Source organism: Bidens hawaiensis, unplaced genomic scaffold, assembly GCF_021521415.1.
Source record: "Bidens hawaiensis isolate Kalapana, Puna unplaced genomic scaffold, B.hawaiensis_p1.1 tig00022671_1, whole genome shotgun sequence".
Classification (NCBI taxonomy): domain Eukaryota; kingdom Viridiplantae; phylum Streptophyta; class Magnoliopsida; order Asterales; family Asteraceae; genus Bidens; species Bidens hawaiensis.
In genome coordinates, this window is record NW_027493536.1 from 252,390 (window position 1) to 271,405 (window position 19,016).

Below are 19,016 nucleotides of genomic sequence, written 5' to 3' on the forward strand. Positions count from 1 at the left end.
GTTATAACACAAAATAGATAGTAAAAACAGCTCATACCAATTGCACATGTGTCTGGATCCAAACATAACTGAACAAAGCAACATGCTAGAATCAGTCATAACAGTTCTCAGTTGGGCAACAACTCCCAGAGAACTCTTGAATTGTGTGTGTATGGTAGTGGTACAAGATCCCGAGAATAGTAGATATTTCTGCTGAGCTTGAACAGAAAACTACATTTGTATTGTAACCATAGTTTAATTAGTTTTAGAGTCATACTTATTCACCAACATATAACTGACGTATTTTTCCCACCCATTAAAGGTAAATAAGTATTAGTAAGCAATAAAAAGGATTGGAGTCATCATGAAGATAGAAGCTCGCGATACAAGATGGCTCGATTTTGATAAATGAAAATCCTTGTAATACAAACAAGTATTTTGTAACCGATGCTCAGGTGTTTAAAGTCCCGAGTAAATTTTCAATGTAAATTAATATTTTAAACAACTTAAATTCTTCCGCTAAAATTAACCCATATACTCTGATATATTTACAAAACAAGTACCAACTCGTGGTCACACTTCTAGGCCCCTAAGTCGAGGTGTGACACCGACTTTAAGCCGAATACGCCCGGGTGCAACGTACAGATTATTCATATGCACGTAACATTATTAATCATGAAAATTAATTTATTTTATTCCATAATTTTGCAAGTACACAAATAATTTGATTAATGAGATAAACCACATTACATATAAATGAAACAAATATTATTCATTGAAATAATTTATGCGTATATAAATACATATAGTGAGATTTCATCGTATCAACCTGCTGCACGTTTAAAATAATATATTTTGTCAACAACACATGTTAGTAAGATTTCATAAATTTTTGCCTATATAAATACATATAAAATACGCAATTCAACAATAGCCATGAAATAAATATTCAAACATAAGGTGCATGAAACAAATATTTAACAATAGTCCTCCCGTTCCTTTAACTGAAGCCGTAGTAACAGGGGAAATGAGAACCACTAAGCATAACAACCGAAGTTAAAAGCGTTAAACGGCACCGTCGGACCCTCCCACTATGTTTATGTGTTTGTGTTTGCATAACTTACACCATAAAAACAATAAACACGTTGAACATAATTCACGTACAATCATAAACATTGTGCGGGAATAATATTAACACAGACAACAAATTTGAATCGGTTTGTAAATAATCGCATAACTAACGAGATAAAAATCGTGACGTGCTACACCCCAAACTATTAAAAGCGTTAAAAAGGGTATATGAAAAACTAACTTGATAAAGCTAGCAAACGAAAGATGAAATTAAGCGTTTAAGCGAGCTAAACCAGGCGAGTTCAGTTCGACGAGCGGTCCTAGAAAATATTTCTAGGTTCAATACTAGATTCAAGAAAATAAACAAAATGGAAGACTTTAGAATCGGTTCATGGTTTAGTGTTTTAAATCTTTGAAACATAAAAAAATTATATATTTACTTTATAATTGTATACTTTAAGAGTTTCCGTCGTAAAGTTTATAAGTTGGTTAATTTTAATTATTTATAAGAGGTTGGGTTACAATATTTCTTAGTCATGTTATTAATTCGGGCTTGTTTCAAGAAAAATCCCAAACGAACCAAATATGAGTTTAAGCGAGTGGTTCGTTTTTTGGTCAGACACGAACTCAACTTTTTCGACCGGGTTCATTTCCAATTTGGTAAAATAATATTTCTGGAATAATAGATGAAAAGAATTTGGTTTTAGATGTTGGATATATAATGTAACTAAAACGAACCGAATAAACACGTAAGCGAATCAAGTTCGCTTTTTGTAACAACTCGGTGTGACACTTTTGATGAACTAATAATAATCTTAAGTTATTAGCTTAACATTGCATTAAGTTTCTAAGTGATGGAAAAATAACACAACCATACCCGAGAAAAGGAAATAAAAGATAATAAGAAAAAAGTCTTGAACTTGATCAGTTTGACTTTATAAGTCAAAGTTATGCAACACACCAAAGAGAGTTCAAGAAGAAGGAAATTTAGTAATTGTAGATGTGACAAAGTGAATGAAGAGAAATGAGCTCAATTTAAAGGGGAAAAAAGAGAAGGGTGTTTCAATTTGATTGTCAAAGAATTAAATAGCTTTAAAAAGTCTTAAAAAGTTGAATAAAATCATAAATTTTGACTTGTAACATAGGAATTTTGAGTAAAAGAGATTAATTTGATCATAACAATGTTAATCAAAACATAAAACTAATCAATTTGGCCATGAATTGGATTGAATGCATGACTTAAATAAATAACAAAACATGATTAAATTTTGTAATATGGAAAGTTTAAGAGAAATAAAGGTATAAAATGCATAAAATATATAAAGATATAAAGCTGTGAAATGAAACTTGTAATTAATTGGATTGTAATACTGAAATTTAACATCATGAATTAAATAAACAAATCCAACTTTTATTAATAAAAACGGTTCCGGGTTTTATTGAAATTTTAAAATGGGCGGGTTTCTAGTTTGATAAATGATGAATGCCACATTGGTGTTCTTCGTTGTTGGATAAAATTACTCAAGTTCGTGTAGTAGGTAAAACTGATAAAATGGGGTATGCTCGTATGTTGGTTGAAGCAAAGGCCGCATCTAACTTACCGGATGAAGTTGGGTGGTAATATTGCAGGTAGTAGATCGTTAAGGAAAAGTGGTAATAATAAATCGATTATGGTTCCAGTAAGGATAATAATTCAGGTACGAGTGGTAACACGAGTGGTGCTAATAACAGTAAGGTGGGGTTTAACTATAGTCAGGTGGTTAAGGAGCCAAATGCCTAAACAAACAGACTTGAAGTGATCTCAGATCCCGTGTGTCCAGTTAGTCAGGCTATTGAGGAACCGGGCTCATCTTTTTTTGAAATGAACTTCGTTTTGAGTGTTAAACATAATAAATTGGTGGTTGAATGTGACATTCATGATAAACGAGGTGCACCTAATTCACTACATAGCGAGTAAACAATTAATCGGTTAATTTGTAACGATTAAACGAGTAACCAAACAATATTCGTTATGACCATATCTATGTTGTTGGGGTCAACTAATTCACTACGTAGCGAGTAAACAATTAATCTGTTAATTTGTACCATATGTATGTTGGGGTCACATATGACTAATATATATATTATACTGACTAACATACTGATATTAAGACCCTAGTACGTGCAAAACCATTTAAACGAAAAGAGTTTCGTTTAACTATACGCTATGAACTTAAACGCGATCGTTAATGCCAAAACAAGCATTGTATCATTAGTCAAGCCGAAAAAAAACTTATATAACACTTATATAAGATGTTTTAAGAAATCCGTGAAAATATTTTGGATTTTTACGAGTTAGCACGTTTTTCTTATGTTACAAAAATTGGCTGAAAAACACTCGTTTTTCACTGTTTATCAAACCCGAACTATTTTTCTCGCGAAAAACCGAATCCGAACTAGATTTAGGATCAAGATTGAACTTCGGGCATGCAAAATGAGGCAAGTGGGCCAAGAGAGAGGCCCAATGGCCCCCTTAAGGTCCGGTTGCAATAAAGGGTCCACCCCCCCCCCCCCCCCCCCCGGTTATGTTATTTTTTAATAAGCTTTATCCTTGATATTTTTCACACAATTTCACAAACCAACTCAAAGTCTAGCTGATTGATGTACATAAAATTATACATCTTTTTCAGTATCAAATAATATCTAAAAATGCAATTTCTATCAAATAACATAGCACATAAGGCTACTTATCATAATAAAATGTGATTGCAGGTGAAACCAAGCCCCAAACGAAGAAACAAGCGAAAAGACGAAGAAAAACAAGAAACACGCCCCTATGCCTCAAGAAACACGCCCCATGCCTCTGAACACCAGAAAAGACAAAAATCTACAAGAAAGACAAAAATTGGGAACAAAAGAACGGGGTCGTGCTCCTTGCCCACGGGGCCGTGGTCATATTTAAGAAACGACAAACAAATCTAGCACATGTCATAATAAAACGCGGGGGCGTGCCTACGTAAGCACGGGGTCGTGCCTCTCACTCCAGATTGCCTATAAATAGTGGCTCATGTTGCACTCATTTGGTGTGCCTTGAAGAGAGTTCTATCCGGTTTTCACTTATAAAAACACACACTAGCACTCACATTGAATATCTAGTGAAGAGTTTGAATGCTTGGAGGTCATCATCATCAATCATCATCATCATCATCATCATCATTAAGAAGGAAGATTCATCCACATTTGGTTAGATTGTTCTAATTTATTCATGTGTTTGTTATCATCATCCATCCTAATGTTAATCACCATGCTCATTATGAGCTAAACTCCATTTACCATCTAATATCTACGAAGAAGCTTTGTTTTACTTGATAATTATATAAAACATGTTGGTTAGTCTAGTAAAGTACATGGTTATCTTACAATTATCTTTTGATGTGAAATGTTTCACCATCTTAAATCAACAATTCAAAGTTGGTGATGGTCAATTCTATTGGAATAAAATTAAAAAAACTAAATGTAACACTGAAACATACGGAGGGTTATACATCATTCATCTATTGAAACAGGTACCCCACAGCTCGAGTCAACCCATATCATAGAAATTATTGTCAACACAACCGAAAACTATTTCAAGCAACATATTGACAGGTAACCAACAAATAAATCCTTCTAAACCATAAAACGTTCAAAACTGACACAAAGTTGATAAAAAAACATATTGTTAGAGCTTTCACTGGATCGACAAGATAACGAACACACAACACCTATAACAATCCGTAAGCTGCTGCAGAAACCACCTTAATACAGCCCGGTAAGATATTACATAACGAAAACACAATAAAATTTAAAAGGTCGTATGAAATTGGCAACTAATAAATATTTTGCTAAAAGAGATGAATAGCACACATGATTTTCTGTGTTATTAGTCAATACGCATTCGATTACTTACATAAAATTAGTCAATAATCGGCCTTTGATTTACATCAAACCTAAAACCCAAAGTATTGATTATTTAGGCTGTATTTCTGATTAGTCTCTCACCATAAATATAATAATCTTATTAAATTTTGGAAATGGATTTAGGTTAAGGTTAGCTCTCTCTATACCAACCATAATATTAGAATTAATATACCTAAGGATCACATGCGTACTATCAACATCTTATTTATTTATTTATTAATTAATATATGTTTTGGATCATATTGTTGGGTTTAATTGGATTATTCAATACAACCCGGTAAGAAATTACATAACCAAAACACAATACAACTAAAATCTATTTTGCTAAAAGTTCATAATATATTAGTGAAAATATGTATAACTAAGTAACCTACATTAGTTGTACCGTTATATTAACCATTTGTAATTTAATGACATATCAAACATTTAGTATTTCATATCAATAATAACACATATGAAACAATATAAATGAATCTCAAAACAATTTTCTTCTTTAACAACTTTATATGTCATAACATCTAGCACTTATGCAGCATCAAAGAACTAAATACAGTTGCAACGCAAGAATCTTTGAAGTTGAGACCAACCGAAACTCGTATTTCGCACGGTGTTCTCAATGCAAAAGAACACTACAGATACAACATAAAGGGAAACCAACATGCATGCAGGAATCACAAGATTCTCACTCCACACTTCGAGTAAGTATCATAACCAATTATCCTAAAGAAATAAAATAACCCAACAAAATACTAATTGACATACAAAACAGGTACTGCCTTAACGCAAAGATCACCGATGACAATGACACAACTGATGTTGTAATCTACAATGAAACAATGTTGGATTAACTCAAAACAGATTGCTAGATGATGGTAGAAGATATGGGGTACTACGACTCAAAAAAACTACCACCAATATTTCCACATTGATAGGAATGACCATGAACTATACCCTCACAGTGAGGGGACACATGTCGGTTATCATCACCAGGATTTCAAAAATACCGCCAAGCATAGGTCAATCAACTTCATCGGCTCTAATAAATCTACCGCCCCCAACACCTGACCCAAAATACAAAAGGCCAACACAACAAATAACAGGTATTAACAACCCTTCCCCTATTACATATATAGTTTGAAAAAGTTGTTGGTTAATTATTTCTATGACGGTACTTTCTTAATAGTTGCTATGACACATCAAGATACTAATGTCAACTAAATATTGATTACATATCCAGACGAAAAGAAGCAAAAAATGCATTGAAGAAAACAAGCACACGACATTGCAACACAAGAAAAATTTTTTTGATTAAAACCACCCAGTAGTTTATTATAACATTCGTAAAAAAACATGGGGTACTAGGATATGAAGTAGTTTTCTATGTAAACCCTGCTGGGCCCTTTGTAACTAACATGGGGGTACCACCCAGTAGTTTATCATTTCTTTTGTAAAAAAACATGGGTACCAGGATATGAAATAGTTTGTTATTTAAACCTTGCTGGGCCTTTTGTAAGTAGCATGGGGGTTCTTTTGTAAATAAACATGGGATATTAGAATTTGAAATAGTTTGCTATGCAAACCATGCTGCGCCGTTGGACTCCTTTGAAAAAAAATATCAGACCTATCACGATCTCCATGTACATATGCTAAATGTTATCCGCAGTTATACCTCCGCTCCACATCCACTTGCATACATCAACACTGCCGTAAAGCGGCGGGTTATAAACCTAGTTACTAAGTAAAATAGGCCCATAAGCTACAAAAGTAAAACTCAAATAAGCTTTTACCCGAATACAACTTCGTGTTAATAATCATTTTCAGTAACTTTTGAGTTTGAGTTTTGTTTTCACTTAAATAAGTTTTGTTTTGAATGATTGTAACTTATTAAAAAAAATACTATAGTTGTGATTTTACATTTAAATATTTTATCGAGTGATTATCTATATGAAACATACTAAAGATTTTATGACGTTTTAGTTTGTTGAGAATTCTACTTTCAACATGACGTATTTTCATCACGATCAATCTTATCCCAATAGGTTCTGCATTTTTCAAAATGTTGAAACCGTCATCAAGTTTTGCGGTAATCATTGTTTTAATTTAAATGACGGATGAACATGTATATATAAGTTAATCTCATTTATTAGTATTTATGTTATACACGTTTAACTTATGTGTGTATATGTCTTTATTTATGTGTATTATTGTTATTTGGATCATCATGTGTATTATATAGGTTTTAAAGTTTATAATAGATCATCCGTGTATTATAAACTTATGTTTCTTTCTTTATGTATGATGAAACAACTTATTATTTTTATTATTATTATTATTATCTAACTTTTTTGAGTTTTTCATAGGTTTCTTGAGTAGTATTGACTGGTTTTGGCCTATTCTTAGCACTTCAATTTCAATGGTATAAATTATAAACTGGTTCCGAACATATTATTTGTATCGCTTCCAAACCGCTTTGGTTCCTCGGGTTGGGCCAGTTAACCCAAAGCCATTTTCCTTTAAAAACCGGTTTTGAATTTGATCAATAAAGTTAAGAACCTAGTCAGATAAAAACCGATTCCAAGCATGGTCTGGCTTTTGACCAATTTGGTTGGGTTTTTATCGGTCTTTAGCTAATCCGGGTCGGGTTAGGGTTCTGATAAGATAGTGATGAAACCGGTTCCGGATACAATTCATTTGACTAACCAAAACCCGGTTTGCATCCACAGGTCCGGGTCTCGGTCGGGTACTTGGGGTCTTTTCATACCCAATGGAGCCTGACCCGTAATACGAATTTGAGCTCCGTTTAGTTAGTTTCCCTTGAAGCAAGAAAGATTTGTTCCGGCGGCAGATAATAATATTATGGCAGGACTACTGGCGTGGGCGGCTGACGTGGTCAGATCCGGAGGCGGAGCCACCAGCGATGAAGACGACTTCGATTCCATCCCATTAATATTCAATCCCGAACAGGACAAGTACGTCAGAGAGTTGAATCTCAAAGCTGCGGCCTTGAGTCGCTCCGTTCAAGACCTCCGGCAACGCATACCTCCGCCGGATATCTCTCAACGCCTGCCTGACCTCCACGCTCATTCTCTTGCTTCCAATGCTGCTCTAGCTCTTCAATTGAACGCTCATTCTTCCACTAAAGAACAGGTACCTGCTGGATCACCTGTCAAAGTTTCAAAATTGTTATTCTTAAGTCTGATCTTCTGTTGTTAAGGAATTACTGATTTAAAGCCTGCTTAAATGCAATTAAACATGTTAGGGTTTATGATAATGGAATGTGTAAGCGGGTTAGACCCGCGAGACCTGATCAGCACCTGACCCGTTTAGTGGTGTTCTCAGGACCCGTGATCCAACCCCATCATAAATAACCGGGTCTGATCTGTTCGGGTCTTACCTGGTTTATGTAAAGAGAGAATGGTTAGACCTGCAAGACCCAACGCGGACCCGTTTAATGGTATTAGTAGGGCCTGGGGACCGAAGACATTGTAAATAACTGGGTCGCGTCTTGCGGGTCTTATCCGGTTTATGCTCACCCTTACCTTTTGTTATGAAAATTGGAGAAATTCACGTGCTTTAGTGGTTTGTAGGAGAGAGATGAAAATGTTTTGGTTTATAGGCAAGTCTTCGCATCATTGCAGACGATGTCGTGTTTGTCTGGTGGGTTGGACAATCACTATGTGCGCCTAGAAACCAAAACAGTGTCGTCTTTCTCGTAGAGAACATTGAAGGCTTTTGTTTACTTCTATTTTGAAAACAGATTCGCTAGATATGATAAAACGTTTCATTTGTAATTTTAACTTCAGGCACAACTGAGATAACTTACATTGCATGAAGAAAATGCTGCATTTGAAAAGGCCATATCAGATTGTCAAAGTAAGATACTAGAGAAGCTGCAAGAAGCTGAACAACTTCGTGTTAAGCTAGAGGTAAAAGCTTGATTTCTTTTTATTATGTTTTTTTTTTTTTTAATTTGGATGTCTTATGAGTGTATGAAAGTTGGCATGTGGTTTGAAGCTTTGAATATTTACTTGCAGGAATTGGATGCAACTTCAACAACTGAGTTGCAAACTGAACTGTCTGAACCAAGTGACAATGAATTGGGAGATCCGTCCGGTTTTTCATTTAAATCAAAAGCTCAGATTTCTTCATTGCAGGAGAGTTTAGATAACAAGAAAAAGGAACTGGTCTGTTATAACCTTTTCAATTTATGTATCTCTTATTTCAACGACCTTTTTCGTATGTTAGTTCTTTCTTCCTTTCATGACACTATTGCACACTTCTTGTATCTTGTAGGCATCTATGGAAGAAATTGTTCAAAATTTAGAGAGACAATGGTCTAAGGTTCAAGAAGAGTCACTAAAGCAGCCTTCTCCAGGTATTTTGCATATTTTGTGCTTACTATTTTGTGTTATGCCATGTTACTTAGCTATACAAATATGTCAGGAACGATAGGTGCAACATTCTATTAATAATCATTTATTGTGTTCAAGGTTTTGAACTTCTATAGTTCAAGGTTGTGAAACAATCTATTGCAGCCAATCAGCCGTATTCATATTAGATAAAGATAGATTTAGATATATTATGAATGATAATTTGGAAAGTACCCGAACCTGTTACTTTGCCCAAATCATAGGGGACCATATGTGTAGTTAGCTCTAAACAAAAATGTTCTAATGTGTTTATTGTCAAATAGAGTAGTATATGTATAATATTTAATAATTACTTGCAGCTCAGGGAGAGAAAATGCTGGACAAACAGCTACACAGCCTAATGGAACAATTAGCTGCAAAACAGGTACCTTTATTTCTTTTAAATTTACTAATAAACATTATTTATTTACTTTTCTTTGTAAAATAGGCTCAAGCAGAAGGTTTGGTGAGTGAAAACCATTTAAAGGAAATGGAACTTGATAGATTAAATGGAATCTGGAAGGTTGAGACCAGCACTGCAGATGCAAATGCTGCAAGAAATAGGTTCGGAAGAAGTAACTGTGGTCATACATCTGATTACATTGTTGATCCGCACTACAAGCCTACAAGTAAGCCCGCAGAAGCGGTACAGAGGCAAATGCTGATCAGGTCAGCTTTTGTGCTCTATATTCTCGTTCTGCATATTTTGGTTTTTATCAAGATATCGTTATGAAGACCCCCTACGTGCGTATTTAAAATATTAAACAATTGTGTTAATATTCTGATCTTTTGTGCTTCACAAATAATGTTTTTGTATCGGTTAGTTTGTATCATAGCTCACCTGTAGACTTCCATTCTTCTGAAAGTTTCTATTTTGGTTTGATGGTCGTATAAATGAAGTATTTAGGTTAGACGTGAGGCTTCATATGAATCCAAATTTATATTGAAAGTAATTGTGTTAATGAGATAATGGTGTTTATATGAATTTGGTCCCCATTTGTGTTGTGAGGCATTTTTCTTGAATATCATTCATCTAGTCCGCAGCTAATGCCCCTCAATAATTATTAGTAGATTATCGTCGTTATGTTAGGGTTTACGATTAATCGTTAAGAAAATACCTCCGCCAATATGTGGGAAATGTCTCATTAGTTCCAGATGATGTGAATTTATTTTTGACCTGATATGAACTTAACACGAAATTCGCTAGTTTTGGTTTAGTCTAGCATGAACATAACTCAAATTTCACTAGTACATGCTGCATGTTTGATGGTGTACAAATTGATTTTTGAAGTGTACAAATCACCTCCGTTACAACGGCCTTTGTTAGCACACCATCGGAATGTGTGTTGACAAGTTATCTTACGGGTTAAGATCATTTTATAATTATCGGGCCGTTTTTAGATGAAATATGACATATGCCATGTACTTACATGGACAATCAACTTTGATACAAATTTACAATCAGATACATTCAACAATAGTTTATCTATATCACGTTCAATCCGGGCTTGATTCACAACCCCTTCGTATGTGACTTCTCTTCGGCCGATCTTAAACCCTCCATCTTCAACGTATGAAGCAGGAAATCACTCCATGTATCAATGGGCCCGGGTAAACACCAATGAACACAATCATTGTACAAAGTAACATTCTCATTGGGCCAATGCCCATATCTACTCGGGTGTCCATCGGGCCTCAATAACATGGCCTGTGTTGTGTCCAAAAGCCTATACTTCAAACCCTTTTTCTTCCCCAACCTTTCACCCCTTTTAAACTCTTTTATTTGTGTAATGTAAAACTCCAAATTAATACACTCTAATGCTATCTCATTGCTCTTAAATGGCTTCTTTCTCACACAATCGCCGCCACTATTCCACGCACCACCCTCAAAATGCATCGGGGCAAACATGCGTAATATAGTTATACCTTTAAAATGTTTTGATCGCGTTAAATGCAGTCCTTATCGCCTTTCGATATCCAAAAGTCATTGGGTAATCTGTAATGTTCTCCATTTGACAGAATCTACATCCAACTAGGCATGTTCAAAACGGTTTGGGACTAGGAACCGGAACCGGTTCCTATATTCAAAACCTCCTTTTAAACCGGTTCCAGGCTCGAACCGGTTAGGGAACCGAACCGGTTCTCCCACCCTCGGACCCCTAACCTATCTAACCGGTTCTTACCGGTTCCTAACCCGGTTCCTGTACCGTAACCGGTTCCAACCGGTTACAGTGTAAATTTTTTTTTTTTTCGTTTTTCGTTTGCGATTTGGATTCTAAACTACGATTCGTATTTGTATAACATGAAAAATAAAAAAAACAATTAACATAAAAATAAACAATTAACTGATGAAGAAAAGACAATTACTGAAGATGTTTGCCACTGAAGACAACTACTGAAGGTTGCCACTGAAGACAACTACTGAAGGTTGCCACTGATGACAAGTTGACAACTACTGAAGGTTGCCACTGATGATAACTACTGAAGGTTGCCACTGATGACAACTACTGAAGGTTGCCACTGATGACAACTACTGAAGATTGCCACTGATCACAACTACTGAACACTGCCACTGATGAGTATTAAAGCTGCCACTGATGAGGAATACTCATCAGTGGGAACAGTCATCAGTTGAATCAGTGGGAAAGCTGCCACTGATGACAACTACTGAAGGTTGCCACTGATGAGGAATACTCATCAGTGGGAACATTCATCAGTTGCGACTTCTTCCTCGGAATTACTTGTAGAAATGCCTTCTTGTTCGTCGTGCACTCGAACATCAAGTGGTGTTTCATCTTCGAGAGTGGTTACGTGTTGAATACGATCGATTGAGTCCAAGTGATCCTTTATGCAAATGCACATCTCCACCGACTCCGAATTTAGTCTTGTTCTTCTCACCGATATTACCCTGCCACTAAGAGAAAAAGCGGATTCCGAAGCTACCGTAGAAGCTTGGACGGTTAGTAAATCACGGGCCATGGTGGCAAGATTCGGAAACTCGGTTTCCTTTACCTTCCACCAAGCCAAAACATCAAAAGTGCCATATTCCTCTTCGGATAAACCGGTAGAGTAATCATTTGCACTATACCTTCCTAGTTCGCTTGAAGGGGTGTTACCCCTTTGTTTTTTAGCCGTTACGTTGCGAACGGTGTTCATAAGGCTAATCATGGGATCTCGTACTCTAGTAGCACTTGAACTTGATGAAGACCCCCCCCCCCCCCCCCCCCCGGCATAGGCATTTGTATGTTTGACCCATATTTATTTAAATAAAAGTCATACATAAATTTAAATTTCAAGTTAAAATCATTTTTTGCCTCTGTTGAAAAGTTTGGGTCAACTTCATGCATATCTAAGGCTGAAAAAATTTCGTCTATCACACATTCAACCCCCGTAACATATAACATTGGGTTTAAAGCGGCGGCGCAAGTAAAAACCGGTGGCAATTCAAGAAAGTATTTTTTTAATTTAAACTTCATTGGTAATATGATGTTTGAAAACATTGGACTTTTATTTTCAAATTCTTTAAGATTGTTAACAATTAAAAATAACTCCGAAAGAACCAAGGGACTTGTCGGATAATACGTTCCCGATAGTTTCGTAGTTGATGTTTTAAAAACTTCAAGAAAAGTCGATAAGTCATTGATAATTTCCCATTTCTCATTTGAAAAGGGGATTGCAAATCATTCTCGGCAAGACTAGAATGAAACATTTGTAAAGTTTCTCTTTGTTTCAAAGCACTTTGAAACATTATGCAAGTGGAATTTCATCGATGAGGTACATCCCAATTAGCTCCCAAAGCTTTTCTTCCCGTATCTTTACAAAATTTTCTATATTCCATTTGTCTTTTTTTACTTTTCTTAAAAACTTCATGTATCATTAGTCTAAAATCGTTAATAACCGATGTAACCTCATCCGAAGCAAGTCCGTCTTGCACGATTAAATTAATGATATGTGCAACACACCTTGAGTGAAAAAATACACCATTGCAAATCGGCGTATATTTTAATTTTAATTTATCAACCGCCGATGTATTAATCGACGCGTTATCAAATGCCATTGAAAATATTTTATTTTCTAGTTTATAAGTTTTTATAACATAATCTAAAATTTCAAACAAATTATCTCCCGTATGTGGATACTCAAAGAGTTCGAAAGCAATGGTGCGTTTCATCATTTCCCACGATGACGGGTCTACCCAATGAGCGGTGACACAAAGATAAGATTCGGGTAGACCATGTGGAGCCGACCAAACATCACTAGTTAAGTTTATTCCCGTATTTATATTTTCAAAATATGCAATTAGTACCTCTTTGGCCTTCTTCCACAATTTTAAACAATAACGTTTAAGAGTATGACGACTTACGTGAGTGTATTGTGGTTGAAGCGTATCTCGAATCATGGCGGTTAAGCGAGGGTTGTCGAAGTGGCTAAACGGCAAAGCTTCTTGAATCACAAACTTCGCCATACGATCTTGAACTCGATCAATTTGGTATGTAAATATTCCGCCTTCACTATCCATTTGCGTTTGTTGCGAATCGACGTTCTTTTTCAACACCTTGCAATACGGTTTTTCGATGTGTTTCTTCAAATTTGAATTCGAAAGTGGGTTTAAATAAATCCCACAAAACTTGCACCGAGCCTTCAATGAATGGTCACTCAATTCAACCAAATCCCAATTGCACCAAATCTCTTGATTACGATTATGAGGTACAATACGAACGAAACTTGGTTCGGCGTTGGAACCTTGACCAACCGATGATTGTGAGGCAGCCATAACAACAAATATGAATATAGAAGAAGAGAAAACAAGAGATTAGAGAACTCAAAACGTTGTAATAGCGTTTTTTTTGTATTTTTTTGCGTTCGGGTTTGCGTTTTGAGTGTTGTGATGAACCCATGACACCAAATACCTATTTATACTAGTAGTGGGGTGCTTGGGGGAGCCAAAAAACGGCTATTTTTGACCCCAACGGTCAAAAAACGGCCAAAAAAACGATTTCCAACGGCTATATTCGATCCAACGGCTAGAACCGGTTAGGAACCGGTTCCGGATGGTTCGGTTCCAGAACCGGTTCCGGTTCCTACCCGCCCCCACTCAGAAATGCAAGAACCGGTCACGGATCATCGGGTTGAATCAGATAGGGTCCGGTTCCTACAAAAAACGGGTAGGAACCGGTTCGGGTCCGGTTCGGGTCCACCGGTTCGGTTCCAGGAACCGGTTTCGTTGAACATCTCTACATCCAACTATCTGCTTATTAGTGTAGTACAATGCAGGCCGCCAGAACCAGTGGCCTGCATTGATGATCAGATAGTTAAACCCATCTATCTGTGTTGTCCATTTATCGTCAAACTCGTCTAGGTACAAGTTGAAAAGGCCCGTATGGGTCGGGCCATCCGAATTCGCCTCTTGGGTCTTTACTAGGAATGGTGACCAATATGTGGCAAGAGTGAAGTTGTACGAGACATAGTACCAATGTTTGAAGTTATCGTCCTTTGTGGCTGATTTATCAATAGGATATTCCACCTGGAAATATGAAATTCAGATGATATATTTAGAAATATTCTTATAAATTTATTATGGCTGTTATTGTTCGATAAAACAAAAGGATACACTAGACGTTGAACTCTGAAAATTTGCAGTTGCCAGCAAGATAATATTCCCTAAAAATTATGGCCAAGTATATTTATCAAAATGGTCCAACCTAACCATAAGTATATATTTTCTTACTCTACGTGAAATATTTTATTCATATGCGATTTCAATTATATATTGTTAAAAATTTAATAGGAAAATATTTCACACGTCCCGAAATTATCTTTAAGATTTTAATACCCAACTACTAATAGAACCAAGCTCAACAGAATCAGTTTTAAGTTAATACTAAAAACATTTGAACGAGTACTAAGGCAGAAAAGGTATACATAGCCGACATATTAATTACAGTTAAAACAATATCTACATTTGTTTATATAATTTACTTTAAGTTATTTTTGGATTGAAGCTACTACATGTGGATATGTATATGTATTCCATTTTTGAATTTTAGGTAAGAACCTAGTCCAACGACAATTTAGTCAAGTTGGCCAGCGCATTGATTGCTACGAGATAAAGGTGAATTACAATAGCTCGTGTTAGACTGTTATCTAATGCCCATATGCATTGTAGGCATAGCACGTAGCCGAGATGATGTGCATAATGGATATGCAAATTATATGTACATCTAAAACACATAATCTATAGCATAGAACTATAGATCATTAAATGGTATGTGACAACTATTTAAAATGCATATCTTAGAGGATGAAAACCTAGGCCCATGCAAGAGCTAAACGGCATTGTTTTAGCACGTCATTTTTTATGTTTTGGACTTTTGGGCGTGAAATAATTAAATGGAAAACTGAAGAAAACATTATAAATGTCTAATAATACGATCTCAAAAGATTAGGCAGGACCAATTGTTATAAGATGAGTACCACGTAAGGAAGCGGCCCACCATGTGCATAATTTGATCAAAACATGACATCTAAACACCTATATTATAAAGCTATAAGTCTATAATGGTTTCTTCATTTGTCCGTTCTAACTTGTCATTTTATACGTTTTCTTTACATCACATCAATAAGATTTATAATGACATTAATTAATAAATGTATATATACAATAAAACTAACAACCAATAGCAAATTGAAACTAATAAAAAACTATATATGCTCATAATGTTTAATAATACTTAATAATAGTTAATCATACACATACCCCAAGAAAATGAGAGCTTAACAATAGTTAATTATTGAGATTAAATAATGTTTTCTTATTTATCATATGACAATTATTGTTTAGTGTTTTATTATTTATACTTATATAAATGGTGAAAAACAAATCACTCACTCGTTATAAATGTCGTATTAGGCTTTTTCTCACTAATAACTAATAAATTAAACTACGGAGTAATTGTTATGCGTACAACTACGGAGTAATTGTTATGCGTATAACATATAGCCTCTAAATTAACTCACGTATATATACAATAAACATGTTTATATGTGAAAAAAAATTAAATTTGTTTACATCTTCACGTATCTAACATATAAATGGAGGGATAACAATATGTATAACAGACTAAATTAGCATATGACATTCTCTAATAAAATCACTCTTAGCACTATTATATTAGTCACCAATTTACGAAATTATGAATAAAAAACATAGATATAATAAATAAAAAATTTATGTAAAATAAATGAATGATGCAAACTTACCCTAGATAACATGCATATCAAGGATTGCATTTGATTCCTACCCACAGAATCTCCCACAAAAGCCAAAGATTTATCCCTCACAATCTCTAAAAACTGATATGGGTTGAAAATGGGTAGATCACATCCATCGGGTTTCCATCTCCACTTCATGAAATCCGAATCGGGTCGTCCATATTTTTGGCAGTTTTGGTGTTCATGAATAGCCCAACATGTCATGTTATCATAATATGGAGCATCCGGGTTCGGGATCCATTCGCCCGAAAACACGTCACATTTATGGTGGTTGTCATTGATGGTTATGAGTTCGTCTTGAGGGTGGTACACCGGTGAGGTGACCGTGGGAGGATGTGTGGATGGGTATATGTGAAGAGGGTAATAAAGAGGTACAACTGTGAGGATGATGAGTGTTAGGGTTACAAGTAATAGGTTTTTGTGTGTTCCTTTATGGGTTGTACCTTGTTGGCTGTTTTCCTTCATGATCAGGACTTAAAGATGGAGAGAGAAAGATATAGAGAGAGAGAGAGAGAGAGATTTGGTACAAGTATGAAAACCAAGGTGGTGACTGGTTTTTCTAAAATATATGTAACAAGACAATTTAAATAATTAATAATATATTAACAAAATGACTTTTTAACTTTTCTTAAAAATAACTTAGAAGAAAAGGATTTTTTTTTCCTCTTTTTAAGTAAAAAAAGGAATTTCTTTTTTCCTTTTATAGAGTCAAAAGGAGATCTGATGCATCTCTCCTCTGCATATTCTTCGCCATCTTGAAATTCCTTATTGTCATTGAATCTTCTTCGAATTCCTTAAATTACCTTATTCATCTTCATCATCACTTGTTGACTTCTTAGTCGATTGTGACTGAAATACTTGTTAGGATTAAACGCACACACAAACCGAACACGACACACGAAAGCAATAATGAACACGAGGATTTAACGTGGTTCGGTCTAAGCTGACCTACGTTCACGGGTGGCAACTAAGTATTTCTTTATTGAGTGACAAATAATTACAAGTACATAGAGTTGTTTAAATATAGATTGAACTATGGTTTGCATCTTATCCAATAAGAAATCCAAACCGGGCCGGGCTTCGGTCTGGCCACCCTACACCCATCTGCCCTTTGGAATTCAAAAGATAAACTGGGCCAACAACCTACGAACCCAACAATCTCCCACTCGGAGGCATTGAGTACTTTCGTCTGCACTCCTGATTGTACTTCTGTAATCTAAACATTTAACTTCTAGTTTCCACCGCCTTCTCATCAATTAACCTGAAGGCCCGTTAAAGCTCCCCGAACCTCCAACATTAGTCACGACTAAAACTGCCCCTTACCTGTTCTCTGTCACTACCGGCTCCCACTGAAACAAACTACCGGATCCTGAGATACCGTGAGAACAAACACTCTCCATATTCAGCAAGTAATCCACTGGAGAGACTTTTACAGCTGAAATACTGGTTTCCTTAATCCACTGTCGACCTGGAACTGTAACTGAAACACGACCTGTGCTCCCACTGTCACGATGTCCATCAACTGATTTAACCTTTCTAGCTCGTTCATCCCGAATCTTCACTTTTGCTATGGGTTTGTTACTTGCAAAACGAACCTTCTTCTGCCCACGAGATTTTGTGAACCGGACTTTGTCTTTCACCAAAACTGGATCCACTCCTTTCGGTGACATATCGACCATATACAACGAACCCATTTTCTTGCCACGAGCAACCACGAGATTCTCTTTGACCACTTTCCATTGCCCATTCCCGAACTTAACATCGCGCCCCTGGTCATCCAACTGCCCAACTGAAATCAAACGTTTCTTCAAACTTGGAATAACCCTAACATCTTTCAAAGTCCAAGAAGTACCGGCTGAAGTTATCAAATCAATATCTCCCATACCCGTAACCTCTAGAATATCATCGTTCGCAAGTCGAACATTTCCAAAATCCCCAAACTTTAGATTCTTCATCGTTTCACTACAGTGAGTGGCATGAAACGATGCACCGGAATCCATCACCCAAGAATCAACGTTACTCTCAACACTAAGAACTAAAAACTCATCCCTACTGACCCCGTCATCTGTGTCGTCTTCAGTAACGTTCACCTCTTTCTTACCATTCGGACACTGATTCCTGAAGTGTCCATTCTCTTTAAAACCTCAACATTCAATATCTTTACGAGTCTTAAACTGACTCCTCTTCCTGCTCCCACTGCCTCGTTGTTTTTCCCTACCTCCGCCTTCTGTGACTAATATATTACTTGATGATTCACCTGAACTTCTGCGTCTTGAATCTTCTCCAAGAATCAAATCCCGAAACCCATCAAAAGCAATTTTTGTAGACGAATTACAAACCGCAGTC

General features: G+C 35.9%; 1 protein-coding gene and 1 pseudogene across 2 annotated transcripts; one reads left to right on the forward strand and one right to left on the reverse strand.

The window, feature by feature from the left end:
* The first annotated feature begins 7,840 nt into the window (after nt 1-7,840).
* On the forward strand, nt 7,841-10,263 carry LOC143566002 (uncharacterized). The gene is made up of 6 exons (XM_077052803.1): nt 7,841-8,136; nt 8,793-8,915; nt 9,024-9,173; nt 9,283-9,364; nt 9,719-9,783; nt 9,847-10,263. The coding sequence occupies exons 4-6, from the start codon at nt 9,289-9,291 to the stop codon at nt 10,129-10,131; spliced, it is 426 nt and encodes a 141-aa protein (XP_076908918.1). The 5' UTR covers nt 7,841-8,136; nt 8,793-8,915; nt 9,024-9,173; nt 9,283-9,288; the 3' UTR covers nt 10,132-10,263.
* Nucleotides 10,264-10,911: 648 nt separating this feature from the next.
* On the reverse strand, nt 10,912-17,183 carry LOC143566008 (protein trichome birefringence-like 19 pseudogene; annotated as a pseudogene). The gene is made up of 3 exons (XR_013141165.1): nt 16,659-17,183; nt 14,637-14,922; nt 10,912-11,430 (listed from the first exon to the last, which is right to left on the reverse strand). The product of XR_013141165.1 is annotated as a protein trichome birefringence-like 19 pseudogene (transcript).
* Between the last annotated feature and the right edge of the window lie 1,833 nt (nt 17,184-19,016).

What these genes read in the sequence shown, in the direction of transcription:
- LOC143566002 (XM_077052803.1), top strand. Translation starts at nt 9,289, where the DNA reads ATGGAAGAAATTGTTCAAAATTTAGAGAGACAATGGTCTAAGGTTCAA. An exon ending in ACTAAAGCAGCCTTCTCCAG is followed by an intron (nt 9,365 to 9,718) that starts GTATTTTGCATA and finishes AATTACTTGCAG; the next exon opens with CTCAGGGAGAGAAAATGCTG. An exon ending in AACAATTAGCTGCAAAACAG is followed by an intron (nt 9,784 to 9,846) that starts GTACCTTTATTT and finishes TTTGTAAAATAG; the next exon opens with GCTCAAGCAGAAGGTTTGGT.